Source organism: Panthera onca, chromosome C1 (genome assembly GCF_046562875.1).
Source record: "Panthera onca isolate mPanOnc1 chromosome C1, mPanOnc1 haplotype 2, whole genome shotgun sequence".
NCBI classification, from domain to species: Eukaryota; Metazoa; Chordata; class Mammalia; order Carnivora; family Felidae; genus Panthera; species Panthera onca.
This window is the reverse complement of record NC_138346.1, coordinates 127968638-127990696: the sequence shown is the minus strand read 5'-3', so window position 1 is coordinate 127990696 and position 22059 is coordinate 127968638. Positions and strand designations below refer to the sequence as shown.

At 56.8% G+C, this 22059-nt stretch overlaps 1 protein-coding gene across 3 annotated transcripts; it reads left to right on the top strand.

Moving 5' to 3' along the window:
• Window positions 1-1968: 1968 nt before the first annotated feature.
• CSF1 (colony stimulating factor 1) lies at window positions 1969-21435 on the top strand. 3 transcript variants are annotated; one of them, XM_060625025.3, is made up of 9 exons: window positions 1969-2309; window positions 5515-5637; window positions 6875-6937; window positions 8516-8686; window positions 12457-12604; window positions 13796-14862; window positions 15450-15502; window positions 15838-15896; window positions 19264-21435. In XM_060625025.3, the coding sequence occupies exons 1-8, from the start codon at window positions 2271-2273 to the stop codon at window positions 15881-15883; spliced, it is 1710 nt and encodes a 569-aa protein (XP_060481008.3). In that variant the 5' UTR covers window positions 1969-2270; the 3' UTR covers window positions 15884-15896; window positions 19264-21435. The 3 variants fall into 3 exon arrangements, with proteins under 3 accessions (XP_060481008.3, XP_060481009.3, XP_060481010.3); XM_060625026.3 differs by having other exon boundaries at window positions 1972-2309; window positions 14321-14862; XM_060625027.3 differs by having other exon boundaries at window positions 1974-2309; window positions 14732-14862.
• Window positions 21436-22059: the final 624 nt, after the last annotated feature.

The window sequence follows — 22059 nt, the reverse complement described above, 5'->3', positions numbered from 1 at the left end:
GATAAACAATAATAATAACAGTAACTACAGCAATGGCCCTTACTACCTTCAGGCCCCAGGCTAAACACTTAATGGGCACCATCCCATCCCATCCCCGCCATTCCCATAAGAAAGGTAAATTAATGTCTAAGTGGTAGAGTCAGGGTTCAAGCCTGGATGTGTAAACGATTTCAGCTGAGGGAGAATGAGGACCCAAGCTTTGTGCCAACAGAGAGGAAGGCTGCCTTCTTCCAGAGGCAGAGCTAGGTTCTGAAGGCAGCCTCAGCGAGCTTGAGGCAGGGTTGGGGTGATGCAGGACGGAGCAGGTGAAATTTGACTTCCTTTCAACGAGTCAAGAGGTTTATACTTCCTCTAACCTCTTATCAGTCCCAAGCACTATGGAGTGAATGTGTTATTGTGTTTTGTGTGTTTTTGGTACAGGGACACTTGACAAAACAGGCCTGGGGGAAGTAAATCCTTAACCTCCTTCCTTTGGCAGGGCTCTGTCTCTTGTCTTCCTTCCTCAAGGCTCTGAGGACCCAGCACAGCTCCACATGACTGCCCCTAAGCCCGTGAAAGCAGGGGCATGTTGGTATGTCCATCTCCATATCCCCGGGGGGCCAGCACCGTGCCTGGCACATAGGAGCCACAGGGTGCTACATTTGTCCAATGAATGAATTGTTCTCTAAAGGTCTCATTTGACTCAATCACCGTTAACGGGGTAGCTCTTATGGGTCAGGCACTGTTGTTTTGAGGTAAGTGAACAAGGGACCAGCCTGCAGGAAGTCTCGGTGAGACTTGGGGCACAATAAAACTCTCAGTGTCCCCTTCAATACTTTTTAGAATCATCAGAGAATGAATGAATAACAACTTATCAGGGCCCACATGAAGGCTCCAAGTCCGGTGGGAACACAGAAATGGGAACCACCCATGTGCCTGGGGAGTCAAAGAAGGCTTTGCTGATGGAGGATGTGGTATTATTACCTCAGGCTTGAAGGATGAGGAGTTTGCCTTAAAGACAAGCGGGAGAAGAGCACTCCACTCAGAGACACCAGTAGGAGCAAGGGGATGAGGGTGTAAAATTACTGCTTGGGGCTGGGGAAAGCGACAAAAGATGCCCCTTTGAGACCGTATATCATGGATGGGTGGCCTTCCAGAAGATTCCAACAGTGAATCATAATGAATTGAAGAAAGAAAAAGAGCCTGAAGTTGGCATGATAATTAATAGGCGCATTCTATGAGGCTTCGTTTAGATTCGTTCTCATGCAGGGGCAGAACATGATTAAGCATCTCGGGAAATGCATTTCCAAAAGCATCATCAGAAATCTAGGGCCCAGGTGCCAATCATCCCAGGTTTTGGCAGTCAGATAGGAGAGGAGCATGGGTCTCAGCCAGCATTTACATCACCGGCAGGTCAAGTGCCCGGAGTGTCTCCTGGCCCAGAGCAGAACCTCCCAGCTCTGTGCCACAGGACACAGTCCCTCCCCTCCTGGCCAGGTAGCTAGCTAGCCTCCCTGCCTATCTGTACCCTGAGAGACGCGAGGCTAGGGGGCTGCATAGGAAGAAGAGGGCTGCTGCAAACCCGCGGACTGCATCGCAACAAGGTGCTGCAGCGTGCACAGCCCGGGGAGGCCCCAGGCTCCAGTGCTTGCCCCTGCTCTCAGCCCATTTCCTGCTCAGATTTGGGAATTTTCAGGCCTGGAGGGAAAGTCCCTCGAGACGAGTATTAGAAAGAGAGGGAGAGAGACAGAGAGCACCGGATCTGCCTGGAGAGCGCGGAAGGAAAGGCTCGGCTCGGCCCGCAGCGCGCGCGCGGAAGGGCGGGAGGCGGCGGAGTCCGAGTTAACTTTGCTGAAGGCTCTGGAGCCGCGCACAAAACAGGGCGACTGGGAGGACCACGGGGAAGACCAGCCCGAGGGGCGGGGGAGGGGAGGCGGTTCAGTGGGGCTCTGGAGTGTGTGTCTGTGTCAGTGCGCGCGCGCGCGTGCGCGCGTGCGCGCGCGCGTGCGTGTGTGTGTGTGTGTGTGTGTGTGTGTCTGGCGCTTGTCCAAGGTGATTTCCCATAAACCACATGCCCCCACAAGTCCTCTTAAAAGGCTGTGCCGAGGAGCTGGCCAGTGGAGACCGGCTGGTGGAAAGTGAAAGTTGCCTGGGTGCTCTCGGCGCCGCCGCTCGCTTTCCGCACCCCCGGGACTGCAGCGCGGCCCTCGGCCGGGGCGCGGGCTCTGCGGCGGCCAGCGAGCGAGCGAGCGAGGGCGGCCGACGCGCCCGGCCGGGACCCAGCTGCCCGTATGACCGCGCGGGGCGCCGCCGGGCGCTGCCCTTCCACGGTAAGCGGCGGCCGCGGGGCGGCGGGGCGCCCGCAGGGCTGGGGCGGGAGCGGGAGGCGCGGTGCGGCGCCTCGGAACCTATTGCCCTGGCGCGCCGGCCGCCGACGCTCCCCGCCGCGACCACGGGCTCCGGGGTCCTTCCCATCTTTGCGTGCCGGCTGCCTGGCGTCCCGGGCGCACTCGGGCTGGGACCCGTGACGCCTTGCAGCGGTTCCTGGGGCTGCGGTACTTCTCCGGAAAGGGGAGGCTGCTCACCCCACTGCTCCGAGGCGCGCACTGAGCCACCCGCCGGCGGGAGAGAGGGGTTCACAGCCACCGGCAGAGGCTCTGTGCCGGCTCCGTGTCAGCCCCTGCCTTTCTCCCATCTCTGAGCCGACACCGCCAAGAGACCCGCGCAGTGGCTGCGCGCTGAGTGTGGCGCCCTCCCAGTGGGCACCCTCGCCATGGGCCACACATGCTTCCAGGCTCTGCTGGGGAGTGGGCGCTTCTGCGTTGGAGAAGTTCAGAGGTCATCCAGCTCACAGAATTCCAGGGTCTGTGCCCAGGAACCTGCTGGCAAAAGGAAAGAGCCGGGCAAGCCGCTACTTGTCCCAGCATGCAAGCAGGAGGTGTTGGGGGACTTGAGTCAAGTCTGTTTTGGGGGGACCGGACTCCAGAGCTGCCTGGGGCTAGCTCCGAATCTTTTTATTGCAAAATCTGGTTCATTCAGCCGGGGAGCTCCTGGGCTCGGCGGTGGCAGAGAAAGGGGAAGGTGGAAGGAGGGTTCCGTGGTGCAGAGCCCTGGGCAGGGTAGGGGCTGCTCCGCCTTGCACGGGGAATGTCCGGCCCCAAGTGCGGGCAGTAGGTGGGGCAGCTCCTAGAAAGTGCAGGGTGGCACTGTTAATGAACAGTAGGTGTTCTCCCAGTGGGTTTACTTGTGAGGAGCCCTAAAGGAGAATGGCAGGAGAAACTGGCTGGGAGAGAAGCAAATACTTGGAGGGGAATGGAAGGGGTTGCAGGTGGGGCTGAGAGGAAGGGGGAAGAGCAGACCCACAGGGGAGGAAGAGCCCAACTGAGAGACTGACGACAGTGTCAGGAGGGGGGAAATTGTGGAGGGGGAGCTGGTAGGCAACCAGACAAAGATAAGGGCTGGAGGGAGACCATGAGGAAAGTAAAGGTGGAGGGAAATGTAGACTGGTTTTAGACAAGAGCCGTCTAAGGATCTGGTCGTGCCAAGGTCCCTCCAGGGCCCCTGTTGATGGGAAGGATGGGACAGGTGAGGATGGACAGCGGGGCTGAGATGTCTGTGGGCCTGCAGGAGAGGTGCCTTCGTGGCTGTCCCAGAGGCCAAGGCGGGTGGGTGGGAGGAAGAATGGAGGGGGAGAAGAGCCAGCCCAGCTAGATGCGAGCTAGAATGTTAACCCTTGGGTGCCCATTCAGTTCCTCCTCTGAGGCAAACCTGGGGCCCCAGGGGCAGGGGGGACCCCTTCTGGCCACCTTCAAAGTCAGCTTCCCACGTGGTGGCTGCACCTCCCCGCACCAATCACTGAAATATCTCCAAATGCCAGGCAGCCCTTGGGTGTTAAGCTGTCCTCCGATGTCAATATCTTGAAGTGCCTGTGGCAAGGTTGTCTTCCTGAATACCGCCTTTCTCACGGGCTCTTTCCTCCACACTGTTTAAAACTGGGGGTTCAGAGCGGCAGGGGCAGCGGCCTGGGACAGAGCCACACCTTCCGCATGGCCCAGTTTCCAATGGGTCCTGAATTAAAGGTTCTGGAGGGCCTGGGCAGCCATTCCCACCCAGGGCTACCTCTTCAACTGCCCAACAGAGCCTGAAGCCCTCCCCGCCGACTGTCCTCCCCCTTTTCCACTCTCCCTCCACCAGGTCAGGCCAGGACCCTCACCAGATCCCTTTACTGAGTGGCATTGGGCCATCCTGTGCCTCTTCCCTCCAGGCCTCCCCTTCCCTCTCTCTGCCATCAACTTCTCTCCATTTTTCATGGCCTCACAGAGGCCTTTTCTCCCTGCGCCCTCCCTGGTAGTCCCAGCCAGGGCCTCTGTTCCCTGGTAGGAGCTAACAAACATTTGGGCTTTTAATTATATGTAAATCGGCATGTTGTTGAGGGCTGTTTCATAGCCTCCTTGTTTTTCCAATGTGCTATTTATTTGCAGTCTTTGTCTCATCATCTGGATTATTGAGGCAGAGCCCAGAGCCCAGGAAGGTGCCAGCTCTCACCCCACCCTGACAGCGTTTCCCTGAATCTGGAGACATCAGCTGCCAGGGGCAACCTTGAGTTGGGGAAAGAAAGTTCAAGAGTCCCTCTGCCTCTGGCTAGAGAATGGGAGACCTGGGCCAGGGGAAGGGTTGAGGGGACCCTGGTTAGGAGGAGGGAGAAAAGAAGGAAGGGGAACGATGAGGTGTCAGGGACCAGTCCCGTCACTCGAGGGGTGAGCAGCTCCTGGGCCAGGTGGGAGCTGAAGGAGGGAAAGATCTCCGAAAACTTCCTGGCCATGATGAGAGCTGGCTGGATGGATGCAGACCCTGTTGGAGCTCTGATAAGCAGGTGCCAACCAGGGATGGCCTAGAACTGGCACTGCTACCTCTGATTAAGCAGTCAGACTCCTTTTTGACACACACACCCAGGGCTCCAAAAGGTCTCCAGTGTGGGATAGGTTCCCAGTGAAACTGAGTTCGGGGCCCTGGTTTTTTCCAGTAGCAGAGCCAGACCTGTGTGGAATCAGGTGGGAGGAAGGGCTGGGCCTAGGGAAAATGTCTGGCTGGAAGTCTGAAAGTGGGTGCTCGAACATGAGCTTGAGAGGAGTGGGCAGCCCACAAGATGTCTGGCTCGGTGTTTGAAGTTGCAGGGACACAACAATGGGCTGATACAAGCCCTGCATTCAAGGAGTTTCCAGTGTCACGGAAATTTAGACTGGTAGGAACACCTCCCGTGTCCTCTTTAAAGGGTCAGTGTGTAATCAGGCTCGGCTTGGGTTAATCTGGGAAGGCTTCTTGGAGGAGGTGACATTTGGGTAGTTATCAAGGAGAGCGAGATTGTGCGTGCCACGTAGGAAATCCTGAAAAAGTTCCGGGCAACGCTGCATCCTGGGCAAGGGGCAGAGCCTGCAGCATTGTAGGTGTGAGCTCCTTGTTTCTCCACTCTCAGCAGGGCACTGGGGTTCCTAGGGAGAGTGAGGGCTGGGAGTAATGATGCACTCTCTACCACAGACATGGCTGAGCCGCCTGCTGCTGCTGGTCTGTCTCCTGGTGAGCAGGAGTATTACCGAGGAGGTGTCAGAGCACTGTAGCCACATGATTGGGAACGGACACCTGCAGTTCCTGCAGCAGCTGGTGAGTGTGTGGCGGTGCCTATCTACCTTCTCCCCACGGGGAAACTGAGGCAGGGAGCAGGGTCAAAGGCAAGGGTTGCAGGCAGAGAAATACGGCTGCACAGGACATGATTCATGGCTCCCACCTAGCTCTCATTGACCTTCTCAGGGTCAGGGTCTCTGACCCACCCCCAAGCCTGCAGCCCTCTCTGACTCCCCTGCAGACAGTGGACAGGGTGGGCTTCCAGCCAGTTGCCTGGGTTAATGATTGCCTAGAATGTCAACCATAGACTCTGAAAAGGCTTGCGAAGCCTGCTCTCCCTCAGTGTGATGCTTCCTCTGGGGAGCCATCCCAGTCTGCCTGCTGTGTCGCCTCTAACTCCCAGCCTCTCGGATATGCCCCCGACCTGGCACCAGAGCTACCGTCAGATTTGGAGAGAAGGCTCCTGCCTAGCTCCCAGCCCTCCACCCTCACTCTCCTGGCTCTTGCCTGAGCCTTGGGGCTGGGATGGACTGCTCACCCAGGCCATGAAGGAACCCGTGTCTTATTCTAATCCGGCTGGCAGAGTTGTCAACAATTCCAAACATGGTTCAGCCGGGCAGAATCAGGTTACCATCATGGCTGCTGTCCTGCTCAGAAGAGAATTTACCATCCCTCTGGCCAGCCAGACAGGGTGGGGCACCACTGGCTAAGACCAGCTCCAGGGCCCTGAGCTCGGGGCTTGTAGGCTGGGCCTCCTGCCTCTCTTACCTCTACACTTTTCCTCCTGCATGTAGCTTCTGCAGCTATCCAGGTAGAACAAGAACCATAGCATTCTCTGAGGCTTACACTCCCAGAGCCACTGCTCTGGGGGCCAGCGAGGGCTTTAAGGGCACCTAGCCCCAGCCCCTGTAGATCCTGAATCCCCAGAGCTTGTCCAGCCACGACTCGAATCCCTGCCAGGACAGGGAGCTCACTACTTGTTGTGGAAGATTATGCCCTGTACCCTCTGTTAGATAGTTCTTCCTTCTAACTAACTGGTATTTGTCAGATTTTGTGGAGTGGGGGTGGAATGAGGAGACTCCTTGTTCTTCTACAGCCCACCCTGGGCATGGGGGAGGCACAAGTCTTTCCCTTGCCTCTGTCTTTCCCAGTATGGTTGGTGGGGAGGTAGATGAGCACCAAACGCTGATCCACCCAAAAACTCTAGTTCTCATTCTTAGGTGAGCTCAGTTGAGCTGCAGACGCCCTGCCACCCCTGGCCTGCTCTCTCTTACAGATTGACAGTCAGATGGAGACTTCGTGCCAAATTGCCTTTGAGTTTGTAGACCAGGAGCGGTTGGTGAGTTATGGTTATTTATAAGGCCCCTGTGCCAGCCCTATATGTGCTTCCCAAGGTGGGTATATGTGGGAACGTGAAGGGAGGAGAAATCCCATAACTGGGCATGGTGAGGGCGTGAGGATCCCTGGTGCTCAAGTTTGGGGTGCCAGGGTCCAGGGCCGAGCAGGATCCGGACCTCAAGTCCCCTGCTGCTCCCTTCTCCTGGCCCTGGCACATATCAAGGCCTTACTATGCACCAGACACTTTCTAATTTAATCCTGACAGTACGACTATGTGATATACCAGTCTCGGTTATCGTCCTCAGGGAGGTTTAGGGAGCATAGATTCTAAGTGGTGGGGGCCTGCTTTGAACCCAGGCAGGCTGGCTCTAGGGCCAAAGCAAACCAAGATGACTTCTGGGTCACATGCTTTGCTTAAGGATGTCGTTTCCATCCAACAGACTGAACAGCAGCCAGGGAGTCAGTCCAGCCCTTTCCCTCTTCCTCCTACCCCACACCCAACCAGCCATCAAGTGCTGCCGGTTCTGCCTCCCAGCTGCTCTGGGCTCTGCGGGAGCCTCACCCAATCAGTTGCTTGGACAGTTTCAAGAGCCTCCCTGCTTCCAATGCACCCCATCTTCCCGCCATTAGGGGGAGCTCTCGGAACTCCAACCTGTTACCTTCATTTCCCTCCTCCAAACCTGTCAGCACCCCCTTGCCCCTGCCCCTCACTCCAGGAGAAAGCCCAGGTTGGTCAGCTTGGGGTTTACACCACACAGTTCGGGCCCACTGCCCCCATTCCCTGCCCCTTCCTGCCTCCAAGCCTTGGCACAAGCCCTTCCTGTGCCTGTGATGTCTTTTCAACTGCCCCCATACTGCCCCTTATTCCACGCCTGCTCATCTTTGCACCTGCAAAATCACCATGATACGCCCCAGAGTTGCTCCCATCTCTGAACCTCTGCACACCTGACCCATATACATGTCTATTAGAACTGGAGACCACCTCATGGTCCGAGGAATAACCTCAGTATTTCACTCACTCACGCCTTAACAAATGTGGCAAGTTTCCTTAGCTAGGAAATGATAAGACTTGTACCAGGAATCCGGTGCTGAAGCAGAGTGTCTGTTGAGGCAACCACCTTCTCTGAGGGACACAAAACATGGAAGTTATCCTTTGGGTCCTCAGGCAGTCTCTAGTTCCCCCTGTGGCCTGGAGGATTTGAAGGAGCCGTGTAGTAAAGGACTTTTGGTGAAAGCAAGCCAAAGAGAGACAGAGTAGTTCCCCAGGATCCACCTTACCTACACACCCCCATTCTGATGAAAGCCTCACCTTCCAGAAATCTGAGGATGTCTCTAATCAGAACCCACATTTCCTTCCCTCTACCTCAAGTCCAGGCAGCTCCAGATCCCATGAAAGAGACTGAAACACCAGCTGAGGTCAGCGCCCCCCTTTTTACTGGGGTGGCGTGGCCCTCCCCTCGGGGGCAGGCGAAGGGCAGGCCGCAGCCCTCCGTCTGCCCGGGATGGGGGCACCTGTCAAAGAGCCTGGGTTCCCCGATCACATCAGCCAGACCATAAACTCCAGCTTCTTGTTTTTCAGAAAGATCCCGTGTGCTACCTTAAGAAGGCCTTTCTCCTAGTGCAAGACATAATGGAGGACACCATGCGCTTCAAAGACAATACTCCCAATGCCAATGTCATCGTGACCCTCCAGGAGCTCTCTCTGAGGCTAAGGAGCTGCTTCACCAAGGACTATGAAGAGCAGGACAAGGTAGGAGGGTCCTGGAGCCAGGAACAGTGAGCAAGAGTAGAGGGTGGCTTTGGTGGTACCCTCCCTGTCCTTGTGCACATAGTATATTCACTTGCTTCACCCTGTGTCATGGTTCCTCTCTCTCTCATTCATTTTTTCACCCCACATACCTCTGCTAAGGACTTACCGGGCAGGAGACACGGTGCTAGGCCTTGGCCGTGTCTTTGTGAGGAAAAATTCCGTGGCCCCCACCCTTGTGGAGCTTACGGTTAAGTGAGGTTGGCAACCATTAAACAATGACACAAGTAAATAGCATTATGAAACATGAGCACTATTCATTCACTCGACCAATGGTGAATGGTGCCTCTTGTGTACCAGGTACTGTTCTAGACACTAGGAATCATCTGGGGTCAAACCAGATGAGTACCCGTATCCACGTTCATGGAGCTTACATTTGGCGGGGGGTGAGAGAGTTAACAAAATATGCAAGTCAAATACATGGTATGTAGGATGGTAGTAAGTGCATTGCTGAAGAGAAAGCCAGGCAAGGGGGAGACCTGAAGGAGGTGAGGGAGCGGCGCCATGAAGGAGGGCTGCGTGGGGCTCTGAGAAAGAAACAGCATTCTAATTCAAAAGGGGGGTGAGGAAGAAGAGAAGGAGAAGCCTTCCGAGTACGAATATACTCGCTTGAGGTTCAAAGATGAGGAAGAGTTAGGAAGCTGTGAGGCTGGTCAGAACATTCCAGAACAGGGAATGCTAGGCCCGAAGCCCTGAGGTGTGCAGGACTGCACATTCAGGACCACAAAGAAAGGGTGGTCGCCAGGAAGTGTGGAAGAGAGCGGGGGAGAGAGGGGAGGAGGTGGGAGCCAGCAGGGGGCGCATCTGGGGTCTTAGGGATGTGGAATGTTGTCTGAAGTTTGAGGGAAGCTTTGGGGAACAGAGGAATGACCTAATCTAACTTCACTGCGAGGACCGCAGGGGGCAAGAATGGAGGCTGGGAGGCCAGCAGGGGGCGCGAGTCGGGGCCAGAGGTTCTAGTGGCTTGGACCACTGGGGGGCGGGGGACGCAGCGCGGGGCTTGGACCCCGGTGATGCTGTGCAGGCAGAGCGAGCGGCTGTGCTCCCAGGTCGAGTTTGGAGAAAGAACGCACAGGATTTGGGGATGCGGTGGCCATAAGGAGCCGAGGGAAGGGATGGCTCAAGGCCGGTTTTGTCTGGAGCAGTTAGGGGAAGATCAGGCAGAGAAGGTTTGGGGAAAGGGCAGGAGCTCAGTTTGGGACACATGAAACTCCAGACGCTTGTGAGACAGCCAAGGGGAAATGCGGAGCAGGTGGCTGGATACACGGGGTCTTGAGTCTGTCTGGCAAGATACTCGTGTAAGAGGAGGTGGTGTGGAGGTCATCTGTGAGGCCAAGAGACTGTAGAGCATGGCCCACTGTGGGAGGAGAAACAGACCCCTGAACCCCAGCACCCAGAAGCCAGGCAGAGGAGGGGACCCGGCCAGGAGACTGGGAAGGAGCAGCTTGAGCGGTGGAGGGACAACCAGGAGACTGATTTCACTGGGCCCGTGGAAGACTGTCTCCAGATGGAAAAAGTAGTCGCCTTTATCCAACGGGATTGAGAAGTCAAGCAAGACGAGGGTAGAAAGGCGTCCGATGGCTCTGGCAGTGTGCGGCTGCTGCTGGAGGCAGGTGCCAGATGAGGGTGAACGGAGAGGAAGTAGAGGCAGCGCTGTGAGGGAGTGGGGCTCCATAAAGGCACAGGAATAGAGGTCACCAGAGGGAGTGTGGGATTGCGGGAGGAAACATCTTTCCCGAGAGGTATTAAGGCTGAGGTTTTCCAATGTTAAGGTTCATTAAGTATCACTTGGGGAGCTTGTTTAAAATCCAGATTCCCAGTATGTACCCCTAGAAAGTCTGATTCCCTGGGGCTGTGGGTGGGCTTGGGAATCTGCACTGTCACAAGCCACCACCCTGCATGCACACTTCCTACACCCGGCATGAAGGCAGCAGGGTGGACTTGAGGAGGGAGGGAGCCTTTGAGGCTTACAGGAGCCAGTCTCCTGAGGAGAAGGCTGGTGAGGGTTCAGAGCTCCTGAAGAGAGAAGGCACAGCCTCTGTGTGATAGGTGGGCATCGGGACCTTCTGTTGGATGTTGTCGTGTTCCCTGTGCAGTTACGAGGTGAGGTACGAAGGACACAGAGGTTTACGAAGAAAGGAAGAGAAAGGCAGTTTCCCTCTTTTTTATAGCAGCCCTGGTGGGAGGCTGGAAGGCACTGTAGAAGAGGAAATGAGCCCAAACTGGATAATCCACTTGGCCAGTGTCACGTGGGTGGTGGGTGACAGAGCTGAGCCCAGGTTTTCTCATGCGTGCATTCATTCATTCATTCATTCATTTGTTCATCTGGTCCACATTTATCAAGGGCCTGTGCAGCTCAGTTTAAGGAAAAACTTGGTATTTGGAAGTCATTGGTAAGTAGACCACGGATGAAGCCACGGGCATGTGGGGGCTCATCTGGCATGAAAGGGAGAAAGTAGGTCCAGGACAGCCCTGAGGAATGCCAGAATTTAGGAGTCTGGTGGAGGAAGGGAGCCTGGTAAGACGACTGAGAAGGAGCAGCTCAGGAGGTGTAAAGCTTCTCAGAGCCCCAGTGGGTGTAGGAGCCATGGTCCTATGAGCAGAAGAGAAAAGGACAGCTCGATAGACAGGACTGGGGCAGCTTCAGCCCCCCCTTCCAAGGCATACTCATGCTGGAGAAGGACCCACAGCCCCGTGGCCTGCTCCACACCACGGGATGACCCTTCTAAAACTTGGGTCTCACTGTGACACCAGCCACCTCCCCAACAACCCCTCGGATGTTTTCTCTTTGCTGTATGGATCAGGTTAGCGGTTTGTGACATGGCTAACAAGGGCCCGAAGCACCTGGCCCTTGCTGACCTCTCTTGCATGAATCTCTTGCCAACTTCTTTTTTTTTTTTTTAGTCTTTTTTTTAATTAATTAATTTATTTTGAGAGAGACAGAGAGAAAATTGTACAAGTGGAAGTGGGGGAGGGGCAGAGAGAAGGAGAGACAGAATCCCAAGCAAGCTCCGTGCCGTCAGCACAGGGCCCAATATGGGGCTCGAACTCATGAACTGTAAGATCATGACCTGAGTGGAAATCGAGAGTCGGACACTTAAACGACTGCGCCACCCAGGTGCCCCATCTCTTGCCAACTTCTTCCTAGGTGGCACTACTATAGCCACTCTAGCCGTCTTTTGGTCTTTCCACATTTCAGGCTCTTTCCTGCCTCAGGACCTTTGCACACTCTGTTCCCACAACCTGGACCACTCTCTCCAACCCCACCTCCTTTCCTGGTTGACCCTTGCTCATCTTTCAGTTGATTCCATGGGGAAATTCACCCTGGGCCCTCATTTGGTTCCCCTCGTTGTGCACTCTCAGATCATTCCACACTTCTTCATATGACTCCCTGCACTTGTAACGTGTTTAATGCCAATGCCTTGCTAGATTCAGTGTCCCAACTCAGACAGTGACCACCTCTCTCATGCTCATTGCATGATTCCCAGGTAATTGCCATATGCCTGGCACATAGATATGTGCTCAACAGATCTGTGAATAAATGACATATCCGGAGATCTCAGGGCTGGTGCCACTACCCAGCAGGGGTGAGGGGAGGGAGAAAATGAAAGAGGAAAAGAAGACAAATGTGAAAAAGGCCAAGGGCGTTTGGCAAACAAGCTAGAGACATGGCCCATCCTCACCAAGTGTGGGGGGCCCTACTGTCTTTCCAGGCCTGTGTACGAACTTTCCATGAGACACCCCTCCAGTTGCTGGAAAAGATCAAGAATGTCTTTAATGAAACAAAGAATCTCCTTAAAAAGGACTGGAACATTTTCAGCAAGAACTGCAACAAGAGCTTTGAGAAATGCTCCAGCCAAGGTAAGCACCAAAAGGGCCAGCAAGTGTGGGTCAAGGGGAGGGTGTAAGGAACAGAGCAGGGATTGGGAGGTGAGGGGCGGGGCTGGAGGGACCCTGGGCAGGCAGCCTGGCTGCGACGCGAGCTCCTGTGTGTGTAGATGTGCTTTTCTCATGTTCATATGTGGCTTCACGTACCTCTGGGTGGTCCAGGCACATGTCTTTTCTGACATGTGTGTGCATGTTGAGACATCGAGAAGGATCACGCTGGTGGCTGTGAGATCAGGGAATGGGCAAGGGGCCCCTCTCGGAGGGCCCTGTAGGCTTGGAGGCTTTCCCCTCCAGCTCTGCAGGCTGGCTGAACGCACAGGGGGTTCCGTGGAGAGAGCAAGGCTCCATCTGGGAGCCAGGGCCCTTGCACCAGGAGCCCTGCTGTGAATCACCAGGATACCCTGGCTCCAGAAGTCCCCAGGATGCCTTGAATGTCCCCTCAAGGGAAAAGGCTGGATTTGAAGGCTGAGCATCACTCAAACTCTCCCAGTGCAGGCCCAGCTGCACACGCGTGTACCCTACGTGGCCTCGTCTCTGCGTCCTGTGCCACGTGTGCCCTCCTACATTCAACCTTGCTCCCCGAGGCAGGAGCTGAGGCCCCGTGACCTGCCAATGGCCAAGTCCAATCTCGTTGCTTCAATCCCAAGGCCTCAAGTCTTGGCCACATTCCAGCCCCAGTTTGTTCCCGCCTGTGGCTGTGGCTGTGTGGCCCCTGGCTGTGCATGAAACCACCTTGCTGCTTTCCAACCAGCACTGTCTATGGGACCTGAGGGTGTCTTGTGTTAGTCTTGGAGGCCGCTGCTCAACCACCTGGCCAGCTGCTGCTCAACCGTGGCTTGGCACCTTGCCAGCTGGAACTCCAGGAAAAGCTGTCCCCTGGTCTTCCCTGACCCTGGCCCCTAGTCTGTCCTCTAAACCCCACTCTTTGCTTTCTGCCTTTGAGACCCTGCAGCTTGTACCTTCCTTGCCTAAGGCCTGTGTCATGAGCACTGGCTCCAGTCCTGTCCTTTCCTCAGCCCCTAGCTGAGGGATTAGGGGATGAGGGACCCTGGACCCATATCCCCTCTCAACACCCCCCCCCCCCCGGGAAACCTGTGCTGAAGGCTGGTGACTCTATCTCTTCCCCCCCATCTTTCTCTCTCCCTCTCTCTGTGGTTCTTTCAGATGTGGTGACCAAGCCTGATTGCAACTGCCTGTACCCCAAAGCCACCCCTACCAGTGACCTGGCCTCTGTCTCCCCTCAGCAGCCCCTTGCCCCCTCCACGGCCCCCATGGCTCGCTTGACCCGGGCTGACTCTGAGGGGACAGAGGGCGGCTCCCTCTTGCCCAGTGAGCTGCCCCTCCGCACGGTGGACCTGGACCCAGGCACTGCCAAGCAGCGACCACCCAGGAGCACCTGCCAGAACTTTGACTCTCCAGAGCCCCCGGGTGTAGAGGCCAGTCCTATCGGAGACTCACCTCAGCCCCAGTCCTCTGCCGGGGCCCCCACCCCTGGGATGGAGCACATTCTTGACTTTGTGTTGGGCACTAATTGGACCCTAGAAGAGGCCTCCGGAGAGGCTAGTGAGGGTCCCGTACCCCAAGGGGCAGAGCTTTCCTCCTCCAGGCCGGGAGGAGGCAGCATCCAGGCCAAGATGACCGCCAGGCCCAGTGACCTCTTGTCAGCATCTTTTCCATTGTCCTACTCAGCCAGGAGCCAGCAGCCAGAGGACATGACTAGCATACCCCTGCCCACGGTGGGCCCTGCGAGACCCACTGGCCAGGCCCAGAGTCATACACCTGAGAAGACAGACCGTCCATCTGCCAAGCCCAGAGACCACCAGGAGCCAGGCTCTGCCAGGACCCCGTCGCGGCCCCCACGAAGCCTCAGCAGTCTCAGGACCCTGTCGCGGCCTCCACGAAGCCCCGGTAGTCCCTCGGCCCTCTCTGCACAGCCAAGTCTTCCCGGAAGCCACTCCTGGGGCCATGTGCTGCCCCTCAGGGAGTTGGAGGGCAGAAGGAGCACCAGGGATCGGAGGAGCCCCACAGAGCTGGAAGCACAAGCAAGTGAGGGGCACAGGCCCTCAGCCCGCTTTAATTCCATTCCTTTGACTGACACAGGCCATGAGAGGCAGCAGGAGGGACCGTCAGACCCTCAGCTCCCCGGGTTTGTCTTCCGCCTGCTGGTGCCCAGCATCATCCTGGTCCTGCTGGCCGTCGGCGGCCTCCTGTTCTACAGGCAGAGAAGGCGGGTAAGGAGAGCCCCTGCGAGAGGAGGGCATCCCGTGGGGGCGGTGGCACAGCCTGGGTGGGGGAGCAGGTCGAGCGGGTCGGAGGATTACTTGGGCTCCGCCTGGGTTCTTCAGATGCCAAGACAGGAGGCTAGCTGAGCACAGAAGATGGCAGGTTGAAGTGGAGGGTCTATTCAAAAACAGGGAGACCCAGGCTATAAGGTCAACGGGAAGGGACCAGGAGAGAATATTCTTGGGCCGAGAGTGGGAAGAGAACCCGGCCATGAGGGGAGCTAGGAGAGGAAAGTGGTACTGCATGGAGGTCAGGGCAGTGTTTGCTGGGAGCTCTGTGGGGCCCCGGGCCCCAGGACCCCTGGGATAGGAGGCAGCCTGCATGGGGAGAGGAGATGGGGCATCACCAGAAGTGAGGCCCCAGGGAGCGGCTGGGAGTGAGGCCCCGCGGCTGACCCCCACATCAGGGTAGCTGGGGGAGACTTTGATAACTCTCTCATCTACTCCTCTGGGCAACCCTGCCTGGGGGTGAGGCCACAGTCCCCACACCATTCCCCAGCTCCTCAGGGAGCCTGATCTTTACTGTCTGTCCCCAGAGCCATCGAGAGCCTCAGACAGTGGATTCTCCCATGGAGCGACCAGAGGGCAGGTGAGAGTTTGCAGGAGGTGGGGGTGCTCTGGAAGGCACAGGGGGGCCTGTCTTGGCATCTGTTTCCCCTCCAGAGTTGAGGGAGACTTCCTTTCACTTGCTCTGAGGAAGTGGAGCCCAGAACAGGATGGGAGGCAGAGAGGAGGAAGGGCGTTTCTTCTCTCCTGTATCTCTGGGATTTTTCCTGATTTCTCCTTAGGGCTAGGCAGTTCTGAGTCTTCTAAGTCTGAGAGGGCTGGAGCACATGTGCAGGGGTTTGGTGGACAAACTTAAGGGGCTCCCTCACTCCTCAGCCTCTGCTGAAGTCTTATGCCAGCCCTGTGCTTTGCCCGCAGCCCCCTGACCCAGGATGAGGACAGACAGGCGGAGCTCCCAGTATAGAGGGGTTTCTAAGGTAAGATTCTGATTTGGATCTCTCTCCACCCCTTAAAATTAGCTACCCTCTTTTCTAATCACCCTACATTTCTAATCACCAACTCACACCTGACTCCCTCCCCTCCTGCTCTCTTTTCCATCCGTCCCCATATCCTGCCAACTGTCTCCTTTCGAGATCCTCAGGAAGCCGCACGGCCCCTCCATTCCCCCCACCCCCACCATCGGAGGCTAGGCACTGTGGCCTGTACATCGGCTTATTATTTCTATATTTGGCTTCTAGTCTTTGCTGCCACCTTCCATCCCAGAGCAACCAAAATCTTCTTGTACGTGGTCTTTACCCTCCCGGGGAATTTGCACCGCCAACCACTTCAAACCCAACGTTCTCAGCTTGGCACCTCTTGCCAGGTTTCTATCTGTCTGCACCCTATTTGACCCTTCTCCGCAGCCAAGATCATTTCTACGTCCCTGCTTTTAGATTCATGGACCCCCAGAACCTTAGTCTTAGAAAGGCTCTCGGAGGTCATTTGGCCAGTGTCCCACCCGACAGAGGCCTCCCCTTTCTGCATCCCCGACAGGGGGTCAGCCAGCTGCTGGTCCCATATTCCCAGTCCCAGGCAAGCTCCCTGCCATCTCCCAGGAGCGCCGCGAGGAAATCCTGCCTCGAGTGAGCTTCCCTGCCTGCTCCGCGATGGTCCTCCCTCCTGTTCTCACGAGAGCCCTCCCAGTGTCTCAAGTCAGTTATCCAGGCCCCCTTTAAGAATTCTGTAAGCTAAGTGTGGCACAAGTCCCTCAAACATTCCTCGTATGATAGGGTTTTCAGACCCCTCACCATCCTGGTCGCCCTCCTTTGGACACTCGTTTGTCAATGTCCCTCTGAAAATGTGGCACCCAGCCCTGGACACAGTGCTCCAGATGTTGTCTGACCAGCTCAAAGTACAGTGGGACTGTTAACCTTCCTTGATCTGGACATTTCTTTTTGAGCAGATTCAGATTGCATTAGTGTTTCTGCCCATCACCAGTGCCCACTGAAATCGTTTCAAGTCCTAATGCTGTCTTCATAGTCCTCCCAAATGTGTCTCCTGCACACTGATGAGCGCCTTCTATTGTCCTCGCCCACGCTGTTGATAAAGATGTGACCCTTATCCTTCCTCACCCTGGCTCCCCGATTCCAGGCAGCGCCCCCACCTCCCGTTCTTCCTGATTGTCTCCACCGCCCGCTGACTGCTCTTCAGGTCCTCCCCCTCCGCTCTTTGGTATTTGGTTAATCCTATATCAATTGGCACTTACTTGGATGTTGTTTTCATACACTTTGAAATCTTATTTTATGTGTACATGTACGTTCCGCATCCCTAAGAAGGCTGTAAGCCCCTTGAGGGCAGGGACTGTGTCTTCCACTTTCTTTGCATTTCTTTTTCTACTACAGCGAGGGCTCCTCCACATCTGCCAAGAACTCAATAAATAACTGACTGGCTTCATGGTTGACTGACCACCTGACCCTGGCCAGGCTCTAACTGACCAGCCTTCCGGATGACCGGTTAACCAGCTAACTAATCAACTCTGGCTGCCTGGCTGACCAGCTGGCTAGGTGACTTTGACTGATCGACTGACTAGCTGGGAACTGCTTAAACTGAGCTGCCTGCCTAACTAACTAGCTGGCTAACGGCCTGACTTGCTGATTGGCTCGCTGGCTGGCTAGCTAGGGTAACCCATTCAATTTTCCAGTCACACCCCATGGCACATACACGTGAGCGCCTTAGGACCTTCCCATGGGTACGGTGACAGGTCTGGGCCACTCCTCGCAGAAAAGGAATCTAAGGAATACTCAGTATCGAGGGAGCCTATTTAGAAGAGAGCACGAGGGAGCGTATCTGGAATCCTGGGGTCCCCCCTTCTCGGCGGGGTGGGCTAAGATGGGTGAGCGGGTCAGGTGGGACACTGGCAGGGCTGTGAGGATGACCCAGACTCCCTCGAGACTGGTAAAGCAGAGGAGGGATCAAGGTCCCTGGGGACTCCGTGGCTCAGGGCTGCACCACCCTCTGACTGGTTGCCAGCCTCCCCCCTTGGTCTTGGCCCTCCGCCCCATCTCTTCTACACCCCTGCTCTGCTTTCCCTGCCTCCCTGTTCTCAGGCCCTGCCCAACTTTCCTCTTCCTCCCCTCTAGATTTCACTTAGAAAGGGAATCCAGGGCAGGGACCACACCCCAGATTCCTGATCCCACCACTTGGATCAGTAGGTCCAGCCTAAGCCCCAGGAGCCTCAGGAGATCCAGGGTGAGCCCCTAGCCTACCTGCCACTCTGACGAGAGAGAGAAAACACAGAGGCAAAGAGACGGATAGACGGATGCTCAGAAGAAGACACAGGCACTCTAAGGAATCAGGGCATACGGGCAGCGGACTCACCCACTTGGTCCTTCTTCCCTTCTAGCCGCAGCCGGGTCTGAGACCCCGCTGTGCCCAGCATGGCTCATGTCCAATTTCTGGTTCTCCCTTCTTCCCCCTCCACAGCACGGGAATGGGCTGGAAGCCAGAAGCTATGGTCCCATCTGCCCTCCTTGTCCGTCACGGACTTTGCCATCAGGTCTATGGATGGTCAGGGAGGGAAGCCCCACACAGGATCCCAAGTTGGATGGAGCCCAGGGGATTTCTGCTCCGGGAACAAAGCATTCTGAGCATGCTGGGCAAGGGACAAGGATGGGGGTGGGGTTGGAGACAGCAAGGCCCTGACTCCCATGGATGATCCAGGGAGGCAAGTCCCTTGGCCCGTCAGGAAGGAGGCGGGGTTACTTAGGGGATAGCACGCCAAGTGGCAGGGTGGAAGTTTCCTTGTTCCGAAACTGCCTCTACTTCTTCCTCTTGGTTACCTATGACCTGCTGTCCCGAGTATCGAGTAATGTGCGCGATGACCGTCTGTGATGAATGGTGTGAAGGTGGGAATGAGAAATTCTTTGCTAGAGTTAGCAGGAATCGTTGGTTCATTGGCCCAAGGCCAGGGAGGTGGTCTTGCCCGAGGGGAAGTCTAAGGACACTCAAGTGCCCCCCCCCCACCTCCCTGTTAGACTCATCCACTTAAGCAGCTGCCAACCCCCTCTCCTGGCCCTGCTCAGGCCTCTACCCGGCCCCGTTACCTCCCCCTGCGGTCCCTAGTGCCCCAGGAGGAGGTAGGAGGTGAGGCCAGTCTGGCCAGAGGCTTGGACTGCTGCCAGGAAAAGCCGCCTGGTCCTTTGCGGTGTCTGGGGTGGCTGGGAAGGCGAGGGAGAGGACCAGAGGAAGTCCTGCCTGTAGCACCACCGACAGCCCACAGGAACGCTGTCTCCCCCACCCATGTCCTCAGCGACCCCTCCCTCCACTCCCACTCGGCTGACCAGCCTTTCTTTCTCTCCCTTACAGCTGGGCGCACAGGACAGTCTCTCCATGGGACGAGACATCATGGGGGCGTCCACCACCACCCCTCCCCAGCCATTCTCCTCGCAATGTGGCCTGCCCACCACGAGAGCTCCTGACCAGAGCAGCGAGGCTGGAGTCCCTCTGCCCTCGACCCTCAGACTCTGGACTGACCAGGAGAGGGCTGGAGGTTGCCCTCCACGCTGCTGATATTTATCGTGGGCCCTCGCGGCTCCCATCCACTGGAGGAAGGCTGGGAAGCTCGGCTGAGGACCCTCTGCGCCTCAGGGGCTGTGTTCTCCTCCTACTCCCCTCCAAGCCACACCTGGGCCAGGGACCCAGATGCCTGTAGGACGTGGGAGAGCAGGGTGGGCACCGAGGAATGAAAGAGCCCTTTGCCCAGAGGACCGCCTGGTGCCTAGGGATGATGCCAGCACCGACAAGCAGGGACTTGTCTCCAGCGAGAGAAGCATGAGATTGGCAGGGCGGGACAGCATCAGCTGGATTTCCCGTAAAGGTGTGCGGCCCAAAAGACGGGAAGAGAAGGCCTCTGGGCCTGTTGGTCTGCACTGACAGCCTGGAGCGTGTCTGCACCCTCCGCTTGCCCAAGTGCCCTCTGCTGGTTGCCAGGCAGAGAGGAGAGGTCAGCCCTGCCCTCGGGACCTGTCTGGCTTGGCTCCAATGCCAAGGGGAAGACCAGGCTCTGGGATCTGCCCCACTTTCCCTCTAGCCCTGCCAGAGCTTCTCCGGGAGGCTGCGCAGAGGCTCCCCTCACGAAGGAAGCCATTGCACTGTGAATACTGAACCTGCCTGCTGAACAGCCTGCCCCGTCCATCCCTGTGAGCGAACATCTGTCCGACCTCCTGCCCCTCCAGCCTCTCGCCAGCTTCCTGCACTGAGTGCCCGAGCCGGCCTTGCCTGTCGACTGAGGGAGCCCCTAAGCCCTGACCTTCTGCTGACCCAGGCTTCGACTCCCCAGGGTGGATGGGGTGGGAGAACTGCCTGGGCTGCCAGCCAGAGCTGGTCTTTAGGCTGCGTTGTTCGCCCAGGTTTCTGCATCTTGCACTTTGACATTCCCAGGAGGGAAGTGACTGTGGGAGGGCGGGCAGGGAGGGCAGAGGCAGACCCAGAAGGAGGCTGCGGGGTGAACTCTGACTGAAAATGGGTCTTTGCAATTATGGGTATACCGCTGAGGTGGGGGGAGGCGTCTGCACCCTGACCCTCCGGCCCACGTCTCCTTCCCTGCACCAGGCCCCGCCCCCCTCATAACAGCAGGGCAGTGCTGGCAGGCACCCCGGCTGTCCCCGTGGAAGCCCTGAGGCTGGCCTTGCTCTCCAGCATCTCAGCGCGGCACCCAGCTCCCATTCTCATCCCCCCCTCTCTTTCCCCACCTGGGTAGGCAATGATACCCCCAGCTCTCACCCCTACACTGTCTCTCTGGCCGGGCCAGCCGGGGTGGGAGAGGGACCGGGTACCTGCTTCCAATTCTGTCTTGAGGGCTTCAGCTTCCTGGGCCAGCCTGTGGCCACTGTTCTGAGAACTGGCAGCAGGTGACAGGGCTGCTGATTGCCCTTGGTCTCTTTGTGCTGCTGCAATCCCTCCTCTCTGCTGCCCTGCGCCCTCCGCAGAGAGATCCCACCCTTCCTGGCCCCTGGGCCGAGGCCCATGACTTTTCTTCCTGCCCTCGAAAGTTGGGGTCTGCTGGCCCCCACCGCCCCTGCCCTGCCGCTCTCAGCCGAAGAAAGAGCAGTGGGGAACTTGCCCTGTGGGGGCTCCTTCTAGTCACAGACTCTGTATTTGATGCTAGAGTATATGTATTTAAAAGTGAAAGGGAAAAAAAAAAAAAAACCCACAGAAAAAAGGCATTCCTCCCCCACCCCAAACATATAGTATTTTAAAAGTCAAGAAAGCAAATCCAACTCCTTGCAGAAGCTCTTTGTGGGCGCTTGGTGACACAGGTGCGGGAGGGGCCCCGGACCTCTGGGCTGCTCCCCCGGCTACCTGCACAGGAATCCCTTCTTTGAGAAAGCCGAGAGGGAACATTGGCTCACACACTGTGAGATTTTGTTTTTATACTTGGAAGTGGTGAATTATTTTATATAAAGTCATTTAAATATCTATTTAAAAAATAGGAAGCTGCTTATATATTTAATAATAAAAGAAGTGCACAGGCTGCCACGTGTGAGTCATGGGAAAAGTGCTTTTGGGGCGTGGGTGGCAAAAACGGGGGTAGGCAGGCAGCAGCTGCTGGGCCAGCCCCAGCTCAGAAAGCTTTTTCCAAGGTACACGGGGAAGGAGGGTTCTCCCCAGGTCCCAGTCCCGTTACCAAAACCCCCTGCGTTATTGCTGTCCCAAACACACGCATTGGCGTGTCTTTTAATGGGAAAGTGGACAGAAACTAGCCAAGCCTCAGGCCTGGCCAGCGGCCCCCGCTCCAGCCCAGCCTCGCCCAGCCTGGGAAAATGGCTGGTTGGGCTCTGTCCAAGGTCCCCAGACCTGCAAGGACCAGGCTTCTTGACCACTGACCCCTGCTGTCTGGCAAGGGGACAGGGGGCTCTGTCCTAGCGGGGCTCAGGTGGTTGAACGCAGCCTCGACTGGGAGGTGGGTGAGGCTGGCATGGGGAGAGCTGGCAGGCTGTGCGAAGGGTCTTAGGGCCTGCCCCTCTTACTGGGCAGCGTGGCCTTAACTGGGGGAGCGGTGTTGGGGAAAGCCAGGGTGACTGAAGGCACAGCCCACTCCCCTGAACTAACCCTGTGAAACAAGAACCTCCCCACCTGTGAGAGAGAGGTGGACAAAGCTTC